The 23,917-nt window shown below is 37.4% G+C and overlaps 1 protein-coding gene across 1 annotated transcript in view; it reads left to right on the top strand.

Annotated features, from left to right (window-relative positions):
• The window catches only part of LOC306644927 (uncharacterized protein), a gene marked incomplete at its 5' end in the record, with an annotated part of 264,439 nt that extends 241,151 nt beyond the window's left edge, over nucleotides 1–23,288 (top strand). The window contains 3 exons of the mRNA XM_079112171.1: nucleotides 18,089–18,173; nucleotides 22,896–22,950; nucleotides 23,152–23,288. Coding sequence (XP_078968297.1) covers nucleotides 18,089–18,173; nucleotides 22,896–22,950; nucleotides 23,152–23,186 — 175 coding nt within the window. The 3' untranslated portion in view covers nucleotides 23,187–23,288. The remainder of the gene's footprint in view (nucleotides 1–18,088; nucleotides 18,174–22,895; nucleotides 22,951–23,151) is intronic.
• Between the last annotated feature and the right edge of the window lie 629 nt (nucleotides 23,289–23,917).

The following is a 23,917-nucleotide window of genomic DNA, read 5'->3' as shown; positions in this document are numbered from 1 at the left end:
TTCTAGTATAATGGTAGAATGAATTCTCTACACCTGTGATTTCTTTTTCTTTCAGTCTCTCTCTTATTAATATTTATTGAATGTTAAATCCATTACTGACATTATCTCATTGAATCCTTTTCTTTTTTGTCATGCAAACTTTCAAACAATGGGCGTGGCTTTCTCAGTTCATAATGACCTCAGCTCTAAATGTCATCTTTTCAATGAGGACTTAATGCTTTTAAAAATCAAACATCTACCCAATTCCTTAGCATATCTTTTCTTTTTTCTGATTTATTCCTCTTCAAAAGTGCTACTGAATATACTATATGTTTCATTTGTCATCTGGATACCTCAATACTATATAAATTCTAAAAAGATTCATCTCTCCTTCCTTCCTTCCTTTTTTCTTCTTTGTGTTTCTTACTGGACTTCTCTATTCCTACAACCTATTTTAGGTACTTAGTTAAAATGTATTAAGTGAAACAAAATGTATAATACAAATGAAATTTATTAAACAGGAAGTAGATATTTCACTTTGCAGATGAAAAGTTAAAATTCAGGAAGCATCAGCAACTTGGTCACGATTACACAGCAAATAGGTGGAAGAGAAAGAACAAGCACCCCTGTACGTGTGACTCAAAAGCCTGTGCTCTCAGTGGGTACCACTTCTCATTCCCAGCATGCTCCGGGCCAGGGCTAATTTGGGCAGGTTCCACTGGGAAGAAATACTGAAAACCAGCATCACACTGGGACTCTGAAAGGCTCATTCTCTCCTGAGAGAGTGAAACCAAAAATAGAGTGTATGTTAGCCTGAGGTAGGGAAGGTAGTCTTCTGAAAGCATCAAAATTCAGCCAGGTCTTTGTTTCTGACCATCTAGGGTATCTAGAAAGAATTTTACCAACATGCTGCTCTCAAACACTGGGGAACCAGATGAACATATTTTTCTGTTTCATAGCTTGAATTCACCCTCTGTCATTCCTAGCTGGACATGATGGTACATGCTTGTAATCTCAGTGACTAAGGAGGCTGAGGCAGGAGGATTGCAAGTTCAAAGACAGCCTCAGCAACTTAGCAAGGCCAAAGCAACTTAGTGAGAACTGGTCTCAAAATTAAAAGGGGGCTATGGATGTGGCTTAGTGGTTAAGCATCCCTGGGGCCAAAAAAAAAAAATAAAAAAGAAAAAAAAAAAAAAAAAAGAAGAAGAAGAAAAAAAGAAAGAAAGAAAAGAAAATCCTTCCTCCAGTCCCCAGTCCATAGATCTTGCTTTATAATTTCAACTGCTGAAATGTCAACAATAAACTGTTGGAGACCCATTTGGTTCTAATACACAATGAGTGGCTTTAATACATGTTTGGAAAAATTTGAACTCATCAGTTCTCCATTTCTATAATTTTATCATTTCAAGAATGTAAAATACATGGAATCATGCGATATGTACCCTAGTTGGGTATAGTATTTAAATTTAACTAAATCTCTGGAAAGTCATCTATACTGGTTTTTTTTTATCAATAGCTCATTCCTTTATTACTAAATAATGTTATATAGTATTGATATACTAGTGACTTGTTTAACCATTAATCATTTACCTGTTGATGGACATTTGGGTTGTTTCCAAATTTGACCATTAAGAATAAAGTTTCTATGAACATTCATGTATAGCTTTTTATATGAATATCAAGTATTCATTTTGGAGGGGCAAATGCCCAGGAGTATAATTGGTGGACCATATAATAGTTTAGTTTTTCTTTTCTTTTAAGTAACTGCCAAAGTGTTTTCCAAAGTGATTGCATCTTTTTATATTCTCATCAGCAATATATGAGTCATCCAGTTTCTCTGCATCTTCCCCAGCATTTAATGTCACTATTTTTTATTTTAACAATTCACATTGGGTGCATGGCAATATTCTAATGTTTTAGTTAGTTGGGGTATGAATGGAGGAAGTATTTTACTGGGGCTGTGCCTCTGGGGACAGTATCTTGTTCCTGGCTCCTTGCTTGCACTTTCTCCTGGCTTCTGGGTCACCATGAGCTGAGCAGCTTTCCCCCTTTGTGCCCTGCCACCACGATGTTCTGGCTCATCTTGGTCCTGGAGCAGTGGAGCTGGTCCACCATTGACTGAACCTCTGAAATTGTAAGTCAAAATAAACTGTTCCTTCTCTGAGTTGTTCTTGTCAGGCGTTTTGGTCACAGTGATAAAAAGCTGACTAACATAACCATTTTTTCTAGTCAAACGGCTTGTTTTATTGCTATTGAGTTTGTAGAATTCTTTACATCTCCTGTGTAGGAGTCCTTGGTCAGATAGGTAACTTGTAAATATATCTACCAGTACATAGCTTGTCTTTTAATTTTCTTTTTTTTTTTTATTGTAAACAAATGGGATACATGTTGTTTCTCTGTTTGTTCATGGCATAAAGCCATACCATTTGTGTAATCATAAATTTACATAGAGTAATGCTGTTTGATTCATTCTGTTATTTTTTCCCTTCCCTCCACCCCTCCCACCCCTCCCACCCCTCTTTTCCCTCTATACAGTCCTTCCTTTCTCCATACTTGCCCCCCTCCCTAACCCTAACTCTAACCCTAACACTAACCCTTCCCTCCCCCATTATGTGTCATCGTCCACTTATTAGCGATATCATTTGTCCTTTGGCTTTTTGAGATTGGCTTATCTCACTTACCATGATATTCTCCAATTTCATCCATTTGCCTGCAAATGCCATAATTTTATCATTCTTTATGGCTGAGTAATATTCCATTGTATACATACACCACAGTTTCTTTATCCACTCACCAATTGAAGGGCATCTAGGTTGGTTCCACAGTCTGGCTATTGTGAATTGAGCAGCTATGAACATTGATGTGGCTGTATCTCTGTAGTATGCAGATTTTAAGTCCTTTGGGTATAGGCCAAGGAGTGGGATAGCTGGGTCAAATGAAGGGTCCATTCCAAGTTTTCTAAGGAATCTCCACACTACTTTCCAGAGTGGCTGCACTAATTTGCAGTCCCACCAGCAATGTATGAGTGTACCTTTCTCCCCACATCCTCGCCAACACCTGTTGTTGCTTGTATTCTTGATAATCGCCATTCTAATTGGGGTGAGATGGAATCTTAGGGTGGTTTTGATTTGCATTTCTCTTATTACTAACATGAACATTTTTCCATGTGTTTCTAGATTGCTTGTACATCTTCTTCTGTGAAGTGTCTATTTATTTCCTTAGCCCATTTATCGACTGGATTATTTGTATTCTTGGAGTAGAGTTTTTTGAGTTCTTTATAGATTCTGGAGATTAGTGCTCTATCTGAAGTATGATTGGCAAAGATATTCTCCCACTCTGTAGGCTCTTTCTTCGCATTGCTGATAGTTTCCTTTGCTGAGAGAAAGCTTTTTAGTTTGAATCTATCCCAGTGGTTGATTCTAGCTTTTATTTCTTGTGCTATGGGAGTCCTGTTAAGGAAGTCTGATCCGAAGCCGACATGTTGAAGATCTGGACCTACTTTTTCTTCTATAATCTGCAGGGTCTCTGGTCTGATTCTGAGGTCCTTGATCCATTTTGAGTTTAGTTTCGTGCATGGTGAGAGATATGGGTTTAGTTTCATTCTGTTGCATATGGATTTCCAATTCTCCCAGCACCATTTGTTGAAGAGGCTATCTTTTCTCCATTGCATGTTTTTGGCCCCTTTGTCTAGTATGAGAAAATTGTATTTTTTTGGGTTTGTGTCCGTGTCCTCTATTCTGTACCATTGATCTACCTTTCTATTTTGGTACCAATACCATGCCGTTTTTGTTACTATTGCTTTGTAGTAGAGTTGAAGATCTGGTATTGCAATACCCCCTGCTTCACTCTTTCTACTGAGGATTGCTTTAGCTATTCTGGGTTTCTTATTCTTCCAGATGAATTTCATAATTGCTTGCTCTATTTCTGTAAGGTACGTCATTGGGATGTTAATAGGAATTGCATTGAATTTGTATAGCACTTTAGGTCGTATGGCCATTTTGACAATGTTAATTCTTCCTATCCAAGAACATGGAAGATCTTTCCATCTTCTAAGGTGTTCTTTAATTTCTTTCTTTAGTGTTGTATAGTTCTCATTGTAGAGGTCTTTCACCTCTTTTGTGAGATTGATTCCCAAGTATTTTATTTTTTTCGAGGCTATTGTGAATGGGGTAGTTTTCCTAATTTCTCTTTCTGAAGATTCATCACTTATGTATAAAAATGCGTTGGATTTATGGGCATTGATCTTGTAACCTGCTACTTTACTGAAATCACTTATGAGTTCTAAGAGTTTTCTGGTGGAATTTCCAGGTTCCTCTAAATATATAATCATGTCATCAGCGAACAGGGATAGTTTGAGTTCTTCTTTTCCAATTCGTATCCCTTTAATTTCTTTGGTTTGTCTAATTGCTCTGGCCAGAGTCTCAAGAACGATGTTGAATAGAAGTGGTGAAAGAGGGCATCCCTGCCTTGTTCCAGTTTTTAGAATGATATTAGAATGATATTTAGAATGATATTAGCCATGGGCTTAGCATAAATGGCCTTTACAATGTTAAGGAATGTTCCCACTATCCCTATTTTTTCTAGTGTTTTGAGCATGAAGGGGTGCTGTATTTTATCAAATGCTTTTTCTGCATCTATTGAAATAATCATGTGATTCTTGACTTTAAGTCTATTGATATGGTGAATTATGTTTATTGATTTCCTGATGTTGAACCAACTTTGCATCCCTGGGATGAAACCCACTTGATCATGGTGCACTATCTTTTTAATATGTTTTTGTATGCGAGTTGCTAAAATTTTGTTGAGAATTTTTGCGTCGATGTTCATTAAGGATATTGGTCTGAAATTTTTTTTCCTTGATGAGTCTCTGTCTGGTTTAGGTATCAGTGTGATATCGGCTTCATAGAATGAGTTTGGGAGGGTTCCCTCCTCTTCTATTTTATGGAATACTTTGAGAAGTATTGGAATGAGCTCTTCTTTAAAGGTTTTGAAGAACTCGGCTGAGAACCCATCTGGTCCCGGACTTTTCTTTGTTGGTAGGCTTTTGATGACTTCTTCTATTTCAGTACTTGAAATTGGTCTATTTAAATTGTGTATGTCCTCCTTTTTCAGTTTAGGCAATTCATATGTCTCTAGAAACCTGTTGATATCTTTGAAATTTTCTATTTTGTTGGAGTATAGATTTTCAAAATAGCTTCTAATTATGTTTTGTATTTCACTGGTGTCTGTTGTGATATTTCCTTGTTCATTCCGAATTTTAGTGATTTGGGTTTTCTCTCGTCTTCTCTTTGTTAGTGTGGCTAAAGGTTTATCAATTTTGTTTATTTTTTCGAAGAACCAACTATTTATTTTGTCAATTTTTTGTATTGTTTCTTTTGTTTCAATTTCATTGATTTCAGCTCTGAGTTTAACTATTTCCTGTCTTCTACTTTTGGTGCTGTTCTGTTCTTCTTTTTCTAGGGCTTTGAGCTGTAGTGTTAGGTCGTTTATTTGTTGAGTTTTACTTCTTTTATTAAATGCGCTCCATGAAATAAATTTCCCTCTAAGTACTGCTTTCATAGTGTCCCAGAGATTTTGATATGATGTTTCTTTGTTCTCATTTACCTCTAAGAATTTTTTAATTTCCTTCCTAATATCTTCTGTTATCCATTCATCATATAATAGCATATTGTTTAATCTCAAGATGTTGGAATAGTTTCTGTGTTTTACTCTTTCATTTATTTCTAACTTCAATCCATTATGATCTGATAGAATACATGCTAGTGTCTCTATCTTCTTGTATTTGCTAACATTAGCTTTGTGGCTTAATATATGGTCTATTTTAGAGAAGGATCCATGTGCTGCTGAGAAGAAAGTGTATTCGCTCTTGGTTGGATGGTATATTCTATAAATGTCCGTTAAGTCTAAATTATTGATTGTGTTATTGAGATCTATGGTTTCTTTGTTCAATTTTTGTCTGGAAGATCTGTCGAGTGGTGAGAGAGGCGTGTTAAAATCACCTAGTATTATTGTGTTATGGTCTATTTCATTTCTGAAATTGATAAGGATTTGTTTGACATAAATGGATGAGCCACTGTTTGGGGCATAGATGTTTATGATTGTTATATCTTGCTGATATATGCTTCCCTTAAGCAGTATGAAATGACCTTCTTTATCCCTTCTGACTAACTTTGGCTTGAAGTCCATTATCGGAAATGAGGATGGATACTCCAGCTTTTTTGCTGAGTCCATGTGCATGGTATGTTTTTCCCCATCCTTTCACCTTTAGTCTATGGGTATCTTTTTCTATGAGGTGAGTCTCTTGTAGGCAACATATTGTTGGATCTTTCTTTTTAATCCAATCTGGCAGTCTATGTCTTTTGATTGATGAATTCAGGCCATTAACATTCAGGGTTGCTATTGAGATATGATTTGGTTTCCCGGTCATTTGGTTCATTTTTTAAATTTTATTTATTTATTCATTTGACACTACTTGGTTCCTCCTTTATTTCATGATTCCTTTAGGATAATTCATCCCTTTGCTGATTTGCTTCTTTGGTTTTCATCTCTTCCTCATGGAATATTTTGCTGAGAATGTTCTGTAATGCTGGCTTTCTTTTTGTAAATTCTTTTAGCTTTTGTTTATCATGGAAGGATTTTATTTCATCGTCAAATTTGAAGGTAAGTTTTGCTGGGTATAAGATTCTTGGTTGGCATCCATTTTCTTTCAGGGCTTGAAAAATGTTGTTCCAGGCCCTTCTAGCTTTTAGGGTCTGGATTGAAAAATCTGCTGATATCTGTATTGGTTTCCCCCTGAATGTAATTTGGTTCTTTTCTCTCACAGCCTTTAAAATTGTGTCTTTATTTTGTATGTTAGGTATTTTCATTATAATGTGCCTTGGTGTGGGTCTGTTGTAATTTTGTGTATTTGGAGTCCTATAAGCCTCTTGAACTTGATTTTCCATTTCATTCTTCAGATTTGGAAAATTTTCTGATATTATTTCATTGAATAGATTGTTCATTCCTTTGGTTTGTTTCTCTAGGCCTTCCTCAATCCCAATAATTCTTAAATTTGGCCTTTTCATGATATCCCATAGTTCTTGTAGATTCTGTTCATGATTTCTTACCATCTTCTCTGTTTGTTCAACTTTGTTTTCAAGGTGAAATACTTTGTCTTCAATATCTGAGGTTCTGTCTTCCAGGTGTTCTATCCTACTGGATATGCTTTCTATGGAGTTCTTAATTTGGTTTATTGTTTCCTTCATTTCAAGGATTTCTGTTTGGTTTTTTTTCAATATCTCTAACTCTTTATTGAAATGATCTTTTGCTTCCTGTATTTGCTCTTTTAACTGTCGATGGGTGCGATCATTCAGTGCTTGCATTTGCTCTTTCATCTCCTCGTTTGCTTCTCTGATCATTTTAATTATGTACATTCTGAACTTCTTTTCTGTCATTTCTTCTGCCATGCTGTCATTGGAATTTATTGATGTAACATCTAGATTTGTTTGCGGCATTTTCTTTCCTTGTTTTCTCATATTGTTCAGTTATCAGTGGATAACTGATATTATTAGTTATCCACTAATAATATCGCTGAGATATTGAAGATTTCCTCTATTGACTTACAGTGTCCTTGAAGATTTCTATATATCCCCTCTTAGCCTTCAGTAGACTGAAGTCTTGAAGGAAGTTGATAATGCGGTGCTCCACAAGGAAGCTGCCTCTCTAGGAATTGTGGCCTTCAGGTGGGGTATATTCCCTGCTAGTGGGCAGAGGTGCCTCCACCTGTTGACCATTGGTCATCCAAAGGGGATCTAGGCTGCGGGCTGCGGCAAGGCCTATTTGGGCCTGTGCCTCTGGCTTTACCGTCCTTTTGGGGAAACCTCACCCGGCAGGGAAGACTCCCGTGGTGGGGAGGTCTCGCTGGTCAGTTCCCCTCCTAGAGGTTCCCCTCAATTTACAGCTACTGCCTGGGCTGGGCTGCCTTCCTTTGCAAAGTTCCCAGGGGCCCGGCCCTACCTCTGAGCCTGGGAGCCTCACCCTTCACTGCGCTCCTCCTCCAGGCAGCCCCCCGTGTTCAGAAGTGGTCACTTTAAGTCCAAACAACTCACCAATCGCCTCCTCCTCTGAGCAGCCGCCTGGAGCTCTAATGCAGTCACTGCTAGTCCAAATGACCCACCGCGCTCCTCCTCCTCCTCCTCCTCCTCAGGGCAGGCCCCGGTGTTCAGAAGTGGTCTGAGTCCACACAGCCACACAGCTCCTCCTCTGGCAACCGCCTGTAGCTCTGGTGCAGTCACTCCGAATCCAAGCGGCCACGCTCCTTCTCCTCGTCCTCAGGGCAACCCCCGGTGTTCAGAAGCAGTCACTCTGAGTCCAAACAGCTCGCCGCGCCGCTCCTCCTCTGGCAACCGCCTGTAGCTCTGGTATATTCACTCCGAATCCAAGCGGCCTCGCTCCTCCTCCTCCTCCTCAGGGCAGGCCCCGGTGTTCTGAGTCCACACTGCTCTCCTCGCCGCTCCTCCCCTGGGCAGCCACCGGAGCCCCAGTGGTTGCTCCAAGTTCCAGCGCTGTGCTGAGCGGCCTCCTCTTCGCCGCTCGCAGTTGTCCGAGTTCACTGCTCCAGCGGGGGGAGGGGCGTCTCGCCGGCAGCTCTACTTCACGAAGTTCCCTGCGTTCCGGTACTACCGTCCCATCCGGGATGCCTCCCCAATGGGAGAGAGTCACCCGGCTGCTTTGAGTTGGTCCCAAGTCTCTCAATATCTCCTCTTTTGAATCCTGAGTCCTGGAGCAACATGAAATGCAGCCACCCTCTAGGCCGCCATCTTGAAACCCCTCCGCCATCTTGAAACCCCTCATTTTCTTAATAGGGTTTTTCATAAGGTAAAAGTTCATAATTTTGAAGTCCTATCTATCAATTTTTCTTTGTATGCATTATGTTTTCATGTTTTGGGGTAAACTATTTAACCAGACCTAGATACTGAAGATTTCCTCTTAAGATTTTTTTCCACAAAACTTAAAATGTTATGGTTTTACATTTTAGTCCATTGTGCATTTTGAGTTTAGTTTTGCACAAGGTGTACACTTATGTAGAGTTCAATTTGTCTCATCTGTGCATGTTCTGTTACTGTAGCACCATTTGTTGACAAGACTATCCTTTCTCTATTGAATAACTTGTATTTTTGTCAAAAAGTTGAGTCTGTTTGTGTCTATTTCTGGGTTCTTTTCTCTGTTGTATTAATCTGTGTCTCTCCACTGAGACTCCTCAGTCTTGATTAATGTAGCTATACAATAAGCTTTGAAATCAGTTAGACTGATTTTTCCTACTTCATTAGTTGTTTTCAAAATTGTTTAGCTATTCTAGTTCCTTTTAAACTTCCATATAAATTTTAGAATGATCTTATGGGTATCATAAAAACTCTTACTAGTGTTTTGAAAGGAGTCATGTTCAATCTTTCTTCAACTTGGGGAAAATTAACATCTTGCTATGCTTTCCAGTCCATGTCTTTATGAGATATGCAATGCCTTTGATTACTTTCATTAGTGTTTTCATATTTTTAGCATGAGTCTTTTACATGTTTTGTTAAATTTATTTTTTAGCTATTATAAATTCCACTGTATTTTAAATTTCAGTTACCATATATTTATTACTAACGGGTAATACAATTGATTTTTGTGTATTGGTTTTGTAGTCTATGGCCTTACTGAATTAACTTTTTAGCTCTAGGACTTTTGTGTAGATTTCTTGAGATTTTCTATGTAGGTAATCATGTAATCTGCACAGAACCAATTTTATTTCTTTTTTTCCCAATCCATATGCCTTTTATTTACTTTTCTTCTCATTGCACTGGCTAGAAATTTCTAGCACTGTATTAGGTAAGCGAGAAAAGACATCTTGTCTTTTTTTTTTTTCCAGTCTTAGAGGGAAAGCATTCAGTCTTTCATCATAAGGTGTAATGTTAGCTGTAAGAATATGTGTGTGTGTGTGTGTGTGTGTGTGTGTGTGTATACTCTTTATTATATTGAGAAAGTTCCTTTGTGTTCTTGTTTTTCTAAGAGGTTTTCTCATGAATGGGTGTTGAGTTTTGCTAAATGATGTTTGTGCATCAATTGATATTATCATGTGATTTTTTTTCTTCTTTAACCCAATAATAAGGTATTTCTTGATAGACTTTCAGATACTCATTAGTTTGGCATATCTGCAGGAATAAAGCCCAATTGGTCATGGTGTATAATTTTTCAAATATATTTTTGAATTGTATTCACTATAATCTTAGGAAGTTTTACATCTATCTTCATGAACCTTATTGGTCTGGAGTTTGTATTCCTTTTTCTTGGTACCATTAATTGTCTTTATCTAGCTTGTGTGTTTGCTTGAACCAGGTTAGTAAATACTAGCTTCATGAAATAAATTGGGAAGGGTACCCTCTACTTATATTTTAGGGAAGAAAATGTGCAGAATTTATGTTAAACTTTTGGAAGAATTTCCCAATTAAGTTTTCTGGGCCTGTAGATTTCTTTTTCTGTGAATTTTAGTTTAGTTTTTGTTTTGTTTTGTAGTCCTGGGGATTGAACCCAGGACCTTGTGCATGCTAGGCAAGCACTGTGCCCCTGAGTTACATTCCCAGCCCCCATTTTTTAATGTGAATTTTAAAGTTAAAAATTCATTTCCTTTAATAGTTATAAGGTTATTCAAATGTTCCATTTATCTATTTCATGTTGGGAGAGCTATGGTAGTTTGTGTTTCTTGAGATATGAGTCCATGTTGTCAAGTGAGTGTGAGGCTTATTCATAGTATTCCCCTATTACCCTTTTGGTATCTGCAAGGTCTGTAAGTCTGTTATTTTCCTGATATTGGTAATTTGTGTCCTCTCTCTTCATCAGTCTTTCCAATAATTTATCAATTTTGATTTTTTTTAAAGGAATCACTTTTTATTTCAAGGACATTTTCTATGTTCTGTGTATTGCTTAGTTTCCTTAAAGATGTCCCCATTGGCCCACAGACTATGGATAAAAGTGTGTTTGTTTTAGTTGCTAAGAATTTAAAGAATAATAGTTTGTTTTAGTTCCTAAATTTTTTTCATTAAAATAATGTCTGATCTTTTCTGACATTGTTAAAACAACATGGCCATGGTTGACCAGCAATGGCTGATTTCTAGGATTTAATGACAATCGCTGTGAACTTAGGCTAAAGTAACATCTGATCAGGACAAAATCTGGCCTTGAATCCTCTTCTTAAAAAGGTGACTAGATCTATAGCCTGTCCTAGGCTTCTAACAGTGGTTGATGACCAGAGACATTGTGAAAGATGGGAAGTTTTCTTCTTTTAATGGAGATCATCAACAAAGAATGAGAGCTCTCTGAAGCAGAAGAAAGCTGATTGATTGAACTGGTTTTGAAAGTCTGGAAGCATCCATATAATTTAATCCTGCCTCCATTTTAATATGGTCCTTACCATTTTAATTTTTAGTGGCTCCATAAAATTTTGAATAGTGGACACTCTAATCCTCTCTCTATCCATCTCTGCCTCTGTCTCTCTCTCATAGTTCTTTACACTGCTATTAGATTTCTCTAGTTAACTCTCCCAGTAACGTAACAGTATTTTAATAGATGAGGCACTGGAAGACAAAAGACTGAAAAGACAAGCAAAGGCAAATCTTGGCCCTCAGGGGATCATAAACTAACTTAGACAGATGCTTGCTTACCACATGTGATCCTGTTCAGATAAAATAAGAAGCAATTTGAAATCTAGCCCCTAATTCAGGTTAAAAAACCAATGTCATGGTTTTATTTATAGTTTATTTTTTGGTTTCATTACCTTTTCTATTCAACTTGGAATGAGCCCTCCCTCATTCAATATGTGTGAGGATAATGAGTAAGTCTGACTTATAACCTAGTTTCAATATGAGGTAAACACAATAAAGTATGCTAGGATAACATATATTCAATAATATAAGGAAATATAGTTATTTTTTAACATGATAGAATATACATGGCAAAATTTTTCATTTTAAACATTTGTAAATATGCATAAAGTTCAGTGATATTGTGTCCTCTCTTTGTTGTACAACCATTATCACTATCTTATTTCCAGAACCTTTTCATATCCCAGCTGAACTCCATTAAAACATTGACACCTTATATTTCTCTCTCCTCAGTCCCTGGTCCGATTTAGATTTTATTTTTATGGTAGGTGTTTTAGTCAGCTTTTCCACTGCTATGGCCAAAAGCCTGAGAAGAACTATTTTAGAAGAGGGAAAAGTTTATTTGGGGGCTTCCTGTTTCAGAGGTCTCTGTTTATAGACAGCTGACTCACTTCAGTGCTCTGTGCCCGAGATGAGGCAGAACATCATAGCAGAATGTCTTGCGGAGGAAAGCAGCTCAGGACATGAAAATCAGAAAGCAAAGGATGGGTGGGTGTGAGGTGGGCACTCCATTTACCAGGGACAAAACTATATGCCCTTAGGACATGCCCCGCTTCCTTCAGCCATATTCTACTGGCCTACCGTTACCACCCAGTTAATCTGTTAAAGTGAATTAATGCACTGATAAGGTTAAGGATCTCATAACCCAATCATTCATTTCAGCTCTAAACTTTCTTGCATTGTCTCATACATGAGCTTTTGGGGGACAGCTCATATCTAAACCATAACAGTAGGGTTAAATGATCACCTAGCCCTTAGAAGATTTATAAATAGAAGGCTACACCTCTTTCTCTTTCTCTCTATTTTTCCTTTCTTTTTCATTGCAGATCTTAAACTGTGTATATTCAATAGATTTTCATTCCTATAGTTTAGGAATCTAAGGCCTAGTTGAACTAGTGTTACTTCCCTTAATTGTGTATCATTCTTGCTGAATTTTCCTTCCTACCTAGTAATTTGCCTACTATGAGTCAGAAAACTTGGGCACATTTCATGGTCTCTGCTACTGGTTCACACAGTCCTCTGGAATTCTGAGGATTCCAGCCCCCTATAGGCATCTTTTCTGCTGTACTGATAGTGTTGCTGCAGTCAGTTCCATGCTCCAGTTATACCAATGAGGAAACTGAAGTCCTCCTAAGGGTATTTAACTGTGAGGGAACAAGATCTCTGTCAGAGAGGATTCCTAGCCTGAGTTTCAGGCTAGAATACCTCTCAAAAGCAATTGGCTTTCAGCAGATTATTGAATCCTTCTAAACCTCGGCATTCTTGTTGTAGAGGAACTTGTTTCCTCATGGTGCAGTGGGGGTAAAACATATTTGATATTTCTACTTGGATGTCTCATAGACATCTCAAACTCAACAGAATAAAAGGAATTCTCAATTCCCCCCTGCCCCTGCAATTGGTTTGTTGTGAAGTTCTCTTTAGGGATAATCAGTCCTCTTTAGACTGATCAATGTATCATCATTTGCCTATTTATGATGAAAATCCAGGAGTTCTTCATTTCTTTCTTTCCTGGTTCATCAGAAAGTCCTACTGATTGTAATTCCGAATTACATAATTACATTTTTTCAAGTACATTCCACTTCTCACCAATTTCACAGCCACCTTCCTGGTTGAGGCTCTGATAGCAACTATGGAAATAGTCTCCCAACTTGTCTATTTACTTCCAGCTGTGGCCCTTCTCCAACTCATCCTTCATAATGAATAAGGATAAGAATAAGAATGCTTTTATGGTAATTTCTCTGCCAGTCACTGTTCCAAGTGAATTATATGAATTAATCCATACACTGGTCGTAGAAAAATCCTCTACTTAAAACTAATCCATGGCTTCCTATTGTTTTAAGAATAAAATTCAAACACCCTTTCTTGCTCTGCAAGATTCCGAGTGACTGACTTCTCCCAGAAGTCTCTTTTCCCCAGGTTCCACTCACTCCTTCAGGTCAACCACCCTGCCTTCCTTTACATTTCTCAAACATGTGCCCAAGCTTTTATGGTTCCTGTCCCTTCTTTTGTCTCCCAACTCTTTGCATGACTAGGTTATTTCCATATACGAAGACTTAGCTTTCAAAATGCCTCCTTGGAGAGGTCTTCACAGTCCTCTATGTCCCGTTCATGGACCAGGAATTCTTGATCACATTAACCAGGTATTAGGTGACCAATGCTCATCCAAGTTTCTACTGATCTTGTTTATTTGTTTACTTATTAATATCTTATCATCCTTGCTGGTCTGTAAATTCTATATGTATATATAGAGAGAGGTTTCATCTGTTGCTATTCTGAGTCTTTCTCTTTCCAACCCCTCTTAGGTATGTGCCAAGATTGGGAATACCTTGTAATGCCAAAGTCAGATTAAGTGGAGGCGATCGAGTTACTGCCAAGAGGCAGGAGTCACATCTTCACAGCCCCACTGGATGCAGTGCTTTAGTGAGCCTAGGTCCCACCCTGGTGAGGGACCCTGGGAGGCTCCAGGAGTCTGCTCTGCCTGGATGGACCTGCAGCCGTTCTACATACTTTGTCATGTTCCCCCTCTTGCAGAGGACTCACGAATGATTTGTGGAGTCAAACCCCTTTGGTACATTAATGTTAACCATGGCGAATTAACTTGGGGTTAGGCTTGTATTGGATCATCTTTAAAAAAATAAAGAAGCCACAAATTCCCTTTGCACATTGCAGTCAGCACAACTGTGATCTTCAGTGCCTGGAAAGGCTAGAGCTGAGCTCCAGCATCTATCTTTTCTTTAGCATGTCTTTAATATGGCATTATTGTTACATATATATTAGTGGGGTTCATTGGGGGTATATTCATATGCACATAACAATTTGTTCCATTTCATTCCCTAGTACTTCCCCTTTCCATCTCCTTCTCCCTCCCCCATCTCCTTCCTCCACTACTAGTCCTTGATTTATTTGTTCTTATCTTTTAATTGGTGCATTGTAATTATAAATAAAAGTGGGATTCATTGTGATATAGTCATATATGCACGTAGCATAATTTTGTTGGTTTATTTCCCAGTACCTCCAGTGTTCCTCCCCTCCTCCCTCCCTTTTCTCCATTTCTACTCTACTGTGCTCCCTCCTATTTTTATGAGATTCCCTTTAGTTCCTTTCTCTCTCTGGATTCTGCATATAAGAGAAAACATTTGACCCTTGACTCTCTGAGTGTGGCTTATTTCTTTGGTTCCATCCACTCACCAGTCATGACATAATTTCATTTTTTAGTGGTTGAACTCCATTTCATACACATACCACATTTTCTTTATCCATTCACCTGTTGATGGACACCTAAGCTGGTTCCATAGTTTGGCTATTGTGACTTTTGCTGCTGTAAACATTAGAATAGATGTATTGCTATAGTACACTGATTTTAGTTCTTTTAGATAAATACCAAGGAGTGTAATAATCATAAGGTGATTCCATTACTAGTATTTTGAGGAACCTCCATATTGATATATTGTTGGCCATTTGAATTTCTTCTTTTTGAGAAATGTCTGTTTCGTTCATTTTTCCATTTATTGTTTGGGTTATTTGGGATTTTTTTGTATTTTTTTTTTTTAGTTTTTTTTTTAATATATACTAGATAATAATCCCTTTTGAAAAAGTAGCTAGCAAAGATTTCCCCCCATTTTGTATGCTCTTTCTTCATGCTTTTAAGCATTTTCTTTGCTTTGCAGCTTTAAATTTGATCCCATATCCCTTATTGGTTTTTGATTTTATTTTTTGAACTTTAGAATCTTGTTAAGGAAGTTGGTACCTATGCCTATATACTAGAGTGTTGACCCTATGTTTTCTTCTAGCAGTTGCAAAGTTTCTGGTCTAGACCAGCACCTTTCAATCACTTCCTCTCATACAGATTGCAATGTGCGCATCTCTTATTTGTTGGAATACTTACTGGCTCCTTCTTCTTCATCTATGTGTATTCTTAATGGTAGCAGCCCCCAAGATCTTCAAAAATGTATGTACTTATCACATATAATTCTCATGGGTCTCTTCTGTAGAAGGACCTTTTAGTATATGTGTTTTTAATTTTCCATATGTATACCAACTGCCCTGAATGCTATTTGCTATGAAGTAACATAAAGAAAAGCAGGCTTTTATTGGACTGAAGATGCCATCCAAGGAAAACAAGGGGCTTTTACTGTCCCAGGCTGCCATGAGCCTTTTTCTTTTTTCAGGTGACTTTCATTTTGTGAAATCCATTGAGGTAGTCATTGGTGCTATACACTTATATCCGATTCTTTTTTTCCAGGAACACAAAAGGCTAGATTTCCTATCTCATTCTGTGTTTGGGTGGAAACATCAGACTTATATGTGGAGGTGACAAGGGACCTAAGTCTGAATAGCTCATCGGTGTCACTCACCTCCAGCCCTTCTTTCATTTTGAGATGAAGTCTCTTGCATGTTGAGTTCTTATGTGAGCATGATGGGTAGGAAAATATATTCCACAAGAAGTACATGTAACCTGAGTGAGAAATAAACCTTTTTTGTTTTTAGTCTCTGGGATTTTAGGGGTGTTTGTTCTCACAGCATAACACACTGGTCTGATTAGTGTAGCTTTTTAATCTTAGCAAGAGAGTATGACTCAATAGAGTGTGAAGGAATAATATACATGGATTACAGTCTATTAAGGGAAAAAGGAGGTACTTATAAAAGCTGGTAACTGGGTTTTCTATAGATTTAAGCATGCAATTAGACCTGCTCTTCTTTTCATAGAACACCACTGTTCCTCCAGAATCTTCACCCTGGACGTTCATTGAACAAAATAAGGATTCAAGGCAATGACAATTCTGCATTAGAGCTGAGAAGCCACATAAAGTGGGTAGGCATATCTTCGATTTGACTTTAGTTCTATCAACATATGTTTAGTTTTGTGATTATTTAACAATGCTTTCTCCCTGAGCTAGACTGTAAAATCTATGATGGCAGGGACTTAATCAATTTGTTTATATTGGTGTAGTCCTAAGTAATGATAGGTTGAATATTCCTAATTTGAAAATTCAAAATTCAAAATGCTCCAAAATCTAGAACTTCATGAGTACTGTATGATGACACAAAGTGGAAATTCCCACATGATCTCATGTGACAGTTTGCACTCAAAATGCAGGTGCATTAAAACACTGTATTATAAATCTACCTTCAGGCTACATATATGAAAATAAGTGAATTTCATGCTTAGACTTGGGTTCCATCCTCAAGATATCTCTGCATGTATATACAAATATTCTGAAATCTGAAAAAGATCTCAATTTGAAAACTTTTCAAGCTTTTCAAATGAGGGATACTGAACCCATATCAATGAAGAAGAAATATGTGTAGATGTATATTAGTGGGCATTCCTGAGTGTCTTAATGGGTGTGGAGTGGCTCTCTATGTCACAAGACTCAGGGTGTGGGAGAGAAAGAATACTTGTGGTGTGGTACATAAGCCACAGTTGGCAAGATTTCTTGACTTAGAGCACAGGAGAGAGAAACCTTTGCAACTGAAATCTATTAAGATTGGAATTCTTTGCAGGTATATACTATAAAGTCAAGTACTAAAACATGTTTCAGCAACATAAATAATAATACAGTCATGATACATTGGCTTTGACTCCAGGCTAGTTGCCAGCTACACACAACCCAGAAGCCTGTCTTGCTGTAGCTTGGGCCTGTACAGAATACATATACATTTGTCTCCATTTTCAAAGATACTAATACTAATTTAGCCAGGTCTCCAATATGTAGCAGTGAGAAGTGATCATTTAAAAATATTTACAGTGGCTTCTGAAGCAAATATTGATAGTTACTTATCATGAAGTACTCATATACAGTAATATATAAAAGGAAAGAATTGTCTTTCAGATCTAACATTGTGCTTGGTTTTTATTTTGGAAATCTTTAGTGTTGTGTTTGGTTTGTTGCACCAATGTGCTTTGGGCCACAGTCTTTGAGCTGACCCTTGAATATCACCTGAGGCTTTTTAAAAGCCATTCTGTGTGCATAATCAGTAAGTAAGTAACTGACAAATATTGATGATATTGCAAGCAATTTTAGAGTATTTTTTTACTTAATTGAATCTGGGTAAGGGATTGTATAATTCTTACCATATCTTAAGAGAGAGAAAGATAGGAATTGGTCTCTGTCTCCACAGAAATACTATTAAGGAGACAGGGTCACAGAGATGGAGTGATTTTCTTTCATTTTGTATAAGTCAATGTTATGCACCATATATTTGATAAGAAACTATGGTTGTTATAGAAAACTACAGAACGAAGGGATGAGGAAACTGAATCAATCCAAGAAGGTTTCATGTGGATTTGACAGCGTAAGTTGGATTTGGTAACCTGAGGCTAAAGGGGAGGAGAAACCAGACAGGGTATTGTGGGTGTAATAGTATGGGAATAAGTATACACATTGTGCATCCTGTTAAGACTTGAAGAGCCCTGGGGAATATGGTAGGGTGGGTAGAATGGGGCAAGGTTGCAGAGAACCTAGAAAATCACTGTTACGTAGCTTTGAAATAATTCTAAACACTTAGATAGCTTGCTATGTGAGTGACATTTATGTGGGGGGTAATAAGAACTTGGAGTAAACTCTCCTTCCCTTTGAGAATGCTCTGGCACACCCTATCAGGTCCCATATGTAAATTTTTTATATCAAGTACTGGACTCCAAAATGCACATAAAACTAAAAGCTTGGCCAACACTTCTAATACTTAGGCTGTGGCAGGGCTTCACTCTGTCAGCTGCTTCTCCAAACACTGAGAACTCAGGGCCACACCTTGTTAGCCTCTTAAAAACAATGTTTTAAAATATTTTAATTGATGTATAGTGACTGTACAGACCCAGGAAATACAGCGTGACATTGCAGTACATGCACACAGTGTATAATAATCTTGTCAGGGTAATTGACACATCTATGACCTCAGACATTTATTATTTCTTTTCATCAGGAACATTAAAAATTCTCCTTATTACTTATATTGAAATATTAAATTAGTGGTCAACCAGAGTCACAACAATAGTTATGTAGTTCTACTGTGCAATAGAACTTTAGAAGTATTCCTTTCATTAAAATATATCCTTTACCTATTAACCATCTCTTTCCATCCCCCCTCCTCTCAACCACCTCCAGAGAGTTACCCCCTCTGGTAACCACTATTATACTCTCTACTTCTATGAGATCAACTTTTAGCTTCCATATATATATGTGACAACATGTGGTATTTGTCTTTCTGTGTCTGATTTATTTCACTTAACATAATGTCCTCTGGTTCTATTTATATTGCTACAAACAACAGAATTTCATTTTTATGACTAATATTCCACTGTATACATGAACCATGTTTTCTTGTCCCTATCAGCCTTTGAGCGAACTCTGGAGCCTCACTAACCACCTCCAACACCACCCCCTAATGTCAGGGTATCTTATAGGCTGTCATGGATCTTTATTGTGTTGGTCAAGAATTTTTCTCCAAGAACCCAGGAGGACAGACTTGCCATCAGCTCTCACTAGACTGTCATCCCACAGAGGACTGCTTCCATCTTAATTGGGCAACTAGACTTCAATAATTGGAGCCTAACAAGATTAGAAATCACTAGGTGATCAATGTACCACATTAATGTACTGACAATACACATCATTAATATACTCCATAATATGTACAGTATAAGATACACCATAAGTATTTTATGTAAAATATACAAAGTGCCTAATGAATGCATTCCATATGAGATTTGTTCTCTTTATTTTCTTCCTCTAAGCATTAGGAACAAAAGGAAAGAAAAAATACTCTTTGGGCAATTTGCAAAATTAAACTTTTATTGTCTCTTTATTTTAACCCCATAAAGTAATCATTTGTAAGAGAAAGTTGTAAGTTTATCAGCTGAGAGGCTTTGAGCTGTAGATAATAGACAATACTTTAATTTACTTTAATAAAGTAAATAAAGTACTTTATTAATTTACTTTAATAAAGAGAAAAAACATATCATGACTTCATATAGAAGTCTAAATGCAGGGGCTGGGTTAGCCTTTTTCCCTTTATCATTCTTTGCTGTTTGATTTCTGCTGAGATTGGCTTTCCTCACAGTCACAATGTGACTGCTACAGTTCCAGAAAATACATTCAAACACAATGTCCAGATGACAAAGATGGGGTATCTCACCTTGGCTGACTTAATAAAAAAAAATCTTATTCAAAGAAGTAAACTTTCCCCAAAATCCCTCAAATTTTTCTTCCTATTCATTGGCCAGAATTATATCATGTTTGCCTAAAACAATTATTGGCAGAAGGAAAGGGATCCTATGAGACTAGAGCTGGAGATATCTTTCTTGGAACCTAGGTTAGACAGAGAAAGTGGAACCCTGAACAAATTTGTGTTTTCTTTAGCAGGTAGGATGAGGTATTGACTATTGCAAGGTGGATCAGGTTTTATATGGCTTGATGCTTATACATTTGAGGGTCCCTCTTTAAGAAAAGGCATACAGACTTATGAATATAAAATGAGAAATTAAGAGAATATTTCATAAAGTGAGAATATAAATCACAGCAAATGACAATATTTTTTAAAATGTCAAATATCATAAAATAAATCCAAAACCAATACATTTTAAGTAATTGCCTAGCACATTCCAGGGGAACTTGCCCTACCTTCTCCTGGGAAGTGGGCTAGATGCTCTTTGAAAATCTCTTCACATGATCAGGATTTTGTGTATTATCTGCAACGGTGATGGTAGATAACTCTCAATATAGTGACTCAATATAGTGACTCAAAAAATTTTAATTGATAGTTTAAAGAAGCTTCTTTTAGTTTGATAACTTGTTATTGATAATATCCTGTAAAGATTTAGGATTATTGCTAACATTGAAGAAATACCTATCTAGTTTCTTATACAAATGAGTTGTAGGATTTCAGGGATTTCAAGTTTTCTTGTATGTTGATTAATCTCAAATATTCTATACATTCAATGACACTCGTGAAACTATTTATTGTCAGTGTCCTCATTATAATGTGTATTATGAATTTTGTGCTAAATTTGTTGGTGCCAATGTTTTGTGTCAGATCAACAAAAAATTAAAATTGTTTCCAATGTGCCTACAGGAGCCAAATTACTAATCTAATTATCAAATGACCCAAGAGACTATTCATTCATTTTATTTATAATTTATCTTTTCTTCTTATGTCTTACAGCTCCCCCACACCAAAAAAATATTCTGAGTATAATCCAAATAATTCCTAAACCTCACTATTTGCTTTCAACCAATGTGGGTTACCTAAAAATTAACCACATAAACATGTTCCACTAAACTCAAACTAAATGTACCCCCATCTCAACTTCCCCTTATCAGTGTAACATAAAATACCCACAAACACCCACCACCATTCAACAGAAGGGCATGTGTGAGGAAGAGAAATGAGCAAAAATGTCAGGGGTCACAACCAATGGTGGTTAAAAAAATCTTACACAAATATGTAACCTTGTAAGAAATGTTTGCTTATTTCTGGCCTTGGACAGAAGCCCAGGCAAGTGAGTGGTCTCAGAGCTCAAACTTCAGTAGCTTCATCTTTGTGTGTGATTAACAAAAAAACAACAACAAAACTTTGTATTTTGAGTTAATTTGAAACTTACAGAAAAGCTGCAAAAAGAGTTCAGAATTCCCATCTTACCCAGTTTCCCCTCCAGTTCACCATCTTACATCAACACAGTCCCAGAAATCAACACAACTGCAGTGCCATGGGGACTCTACTGCAGACCAGACTTGCATGGCACCGTTTTCTGCACTGATATCCATTTTCTATTCCAGGATCCTACCCAGAGCACATTCCATTTAGTAGATTTTCTCTCTCTTTAGTAGATTTTCTATTTTAAAAATATTTTTATTGGGGAATTTTAATTATACATCATAGTAGGTTTCATTCGTACCTACACATAGCACAACTTGGTCTAATTCATTCCCCCATACCTCCCCTTTTCCTCCCTTTCTCCCTCCCCTGATCCTCATCTTCTGCTTTCCTGGTCTCCCTTCAATTTTCATGAGTTCCCTCCCACCTCTTTTTCTCTCTAGCTTCCACATGTGAGAGAAACATATGACCCTTGACTTTCTGAATCTACCTCATTTCACTAAGCATGATATTTGCCAGTTCTATCCATTTTCCTATAAATGGCATAATTTTATTCTTCTTTATGGTTGAATGAACTCTATTGTGTGTGTGTGTGTGATATTTTCTTTATCCTTTCATTGGTTGGCAGACACCTAGGTTGATTCTGTAACTTAGAAATTGTGAATTGCATTGCTATAAACATGGGTATGCATGTAATTTACTATAGTATGCTGATTTTAATTCTTTTGGATCAATACCAAGGAGTGGTATACCTCACCTGGAGTTCCATTCCTAGTCTTCTGAGGAAGCTTCATACTGATTTCTGTAGTGATTCTACTAATTTACAGTACCACCAGCAGAGTATAAGTGTTCCTTTTCCCTGCATCTTCAAACAACTAGCTTCGTCTCTGGTTCCTAAGTAGACAACCACCAAGAGCTGCTGTCATGATATAAGGAAATTCATAAATCTTCAGGTGCAGTGAAGTGAGGAGGAGCGGCTGAAATCAGGGATTGCAGGATCCAAGGTATATCTGGTGATCCAGAAGGACTGGGACTCAGGAGAGACTGTGAACCTGGAATGTAGGTGGGAGGGACAACTTCCTGAAAGCAAACACTACAAAGTCTGGGCAGTGAGTGGATGTAGCAGTTAAGAAAGAGTCAGATCAGTAATCTCCATTTTCAACAGCTTGATAAGCAGGAAGATAGCACCCCACTGGTAGGGAAAAAAGCAACTGGAAGGGTAGGATTGTCATATCCTTACAAAGCAGGGCATGACTTGTCTAAGTGCATCAAGAGGAGGGGTCAAGATTTGAAGCTAGCTGAGCCTTCAGCAGATGTTGGGGGCAGTTTGGTGCAAGAAGTGCCTTACTCAGCTCATTCATTAGACCGTGACAAATCTAGAGGAAACCTAGTTTTTCTGACTCCCTGTTTTTTTCTTTATCCTAGGTTACCTCCCAAATACAACCTTTACCTCATGCTAAGCATTTCAAGCTGGAAGAAGGTATTGATTTTTGCCTAAGGAAAGCCTTCTTGGGAGGTTGCTCCACCAAGTCTTAGTGGGTGGCTCTACTTATTGATGATTTTATCAGTTGTAGGGAACCTGTGTTGGGTGCTTAGAACATCTACAAAACAGGGGAGGGTAGTGGTGTTGGGGTTAAGTCTTTCTCATTTCAGATCTTTCCCTCCCTTTGCCTCACCACAGATACCTGGCATCCCATGCCAAAATATGCATTCTAGTGCCTTCAAGCAAAACTAATTCATCTACCAGTAAGAATTGCAACTCTAAATTTTCTGTTGCTTCCTCTTGAAAGACCCTTCATCAAACATTAAGCACATAAAAGTTAAAGCAGTCATGGAAGCAGTTCAGTGCCATTAAGGATGCTGCTTCTTTTTTTTTATTTTTATTGTAAACAACTGGATACATGTTGTTTCTGTTTGTACATGGAGTAACAGCATACTATTTGCATATTCATAAATTTACATAGAGTAATGATGTTTGATTCATTCCATTATTTTTTTCCTCCGTCCCTCCCACCTTCTCTTTTCCCTCTATACAGTCCCTTCTTCCTCCATTCTTGTCCCACTCCCACCCCCCATTAAGTGTCATCATCTGCTTATCAGTGAGATCATTCGTCCTTTACTTTATCTCACTTAATGTGATATTCTCCAATATCATCCATTTGCCTGCAAATGCCATAATTTTATTATTCTTTATAGCTGAGTAATATTCAATTGTATATACATACATATATATATATATATATATATATATATATATATATATATATATATATATATCTTTATCCATTCATCAATTGAAGGGCATCTAGGTTGGTTCCATGGTCTGGCTATTGTGAATTGAGCAGCTATGTACATTGATATGGCTGTATCTCTGTAGTGTGCTGATTTTAAGTCCTTTGGGTATAGGCCGAGGAGTGGGATAGCTGGATCAAATGGTAGGTCCATTC

Source organism: Sciurus vulgaris, assembly GCF_902686455.1.
Source record: "Sciurus vulgaris genome assembly, chromosome: 15".
In the NCBI taxonomy this organism is placed as follows: domain Eukaryota; kingdom Metazoa; phylum Chordata; class Mammalia; order Rodentia; family Sciuridae; genus Sciurus; species Sciurus vulgaris.
The sequence above is the reverse complement of the archived record's forward strand: the minus strand, read 5'-3'. Positions and strand labels throughout refer to the sequence as shown.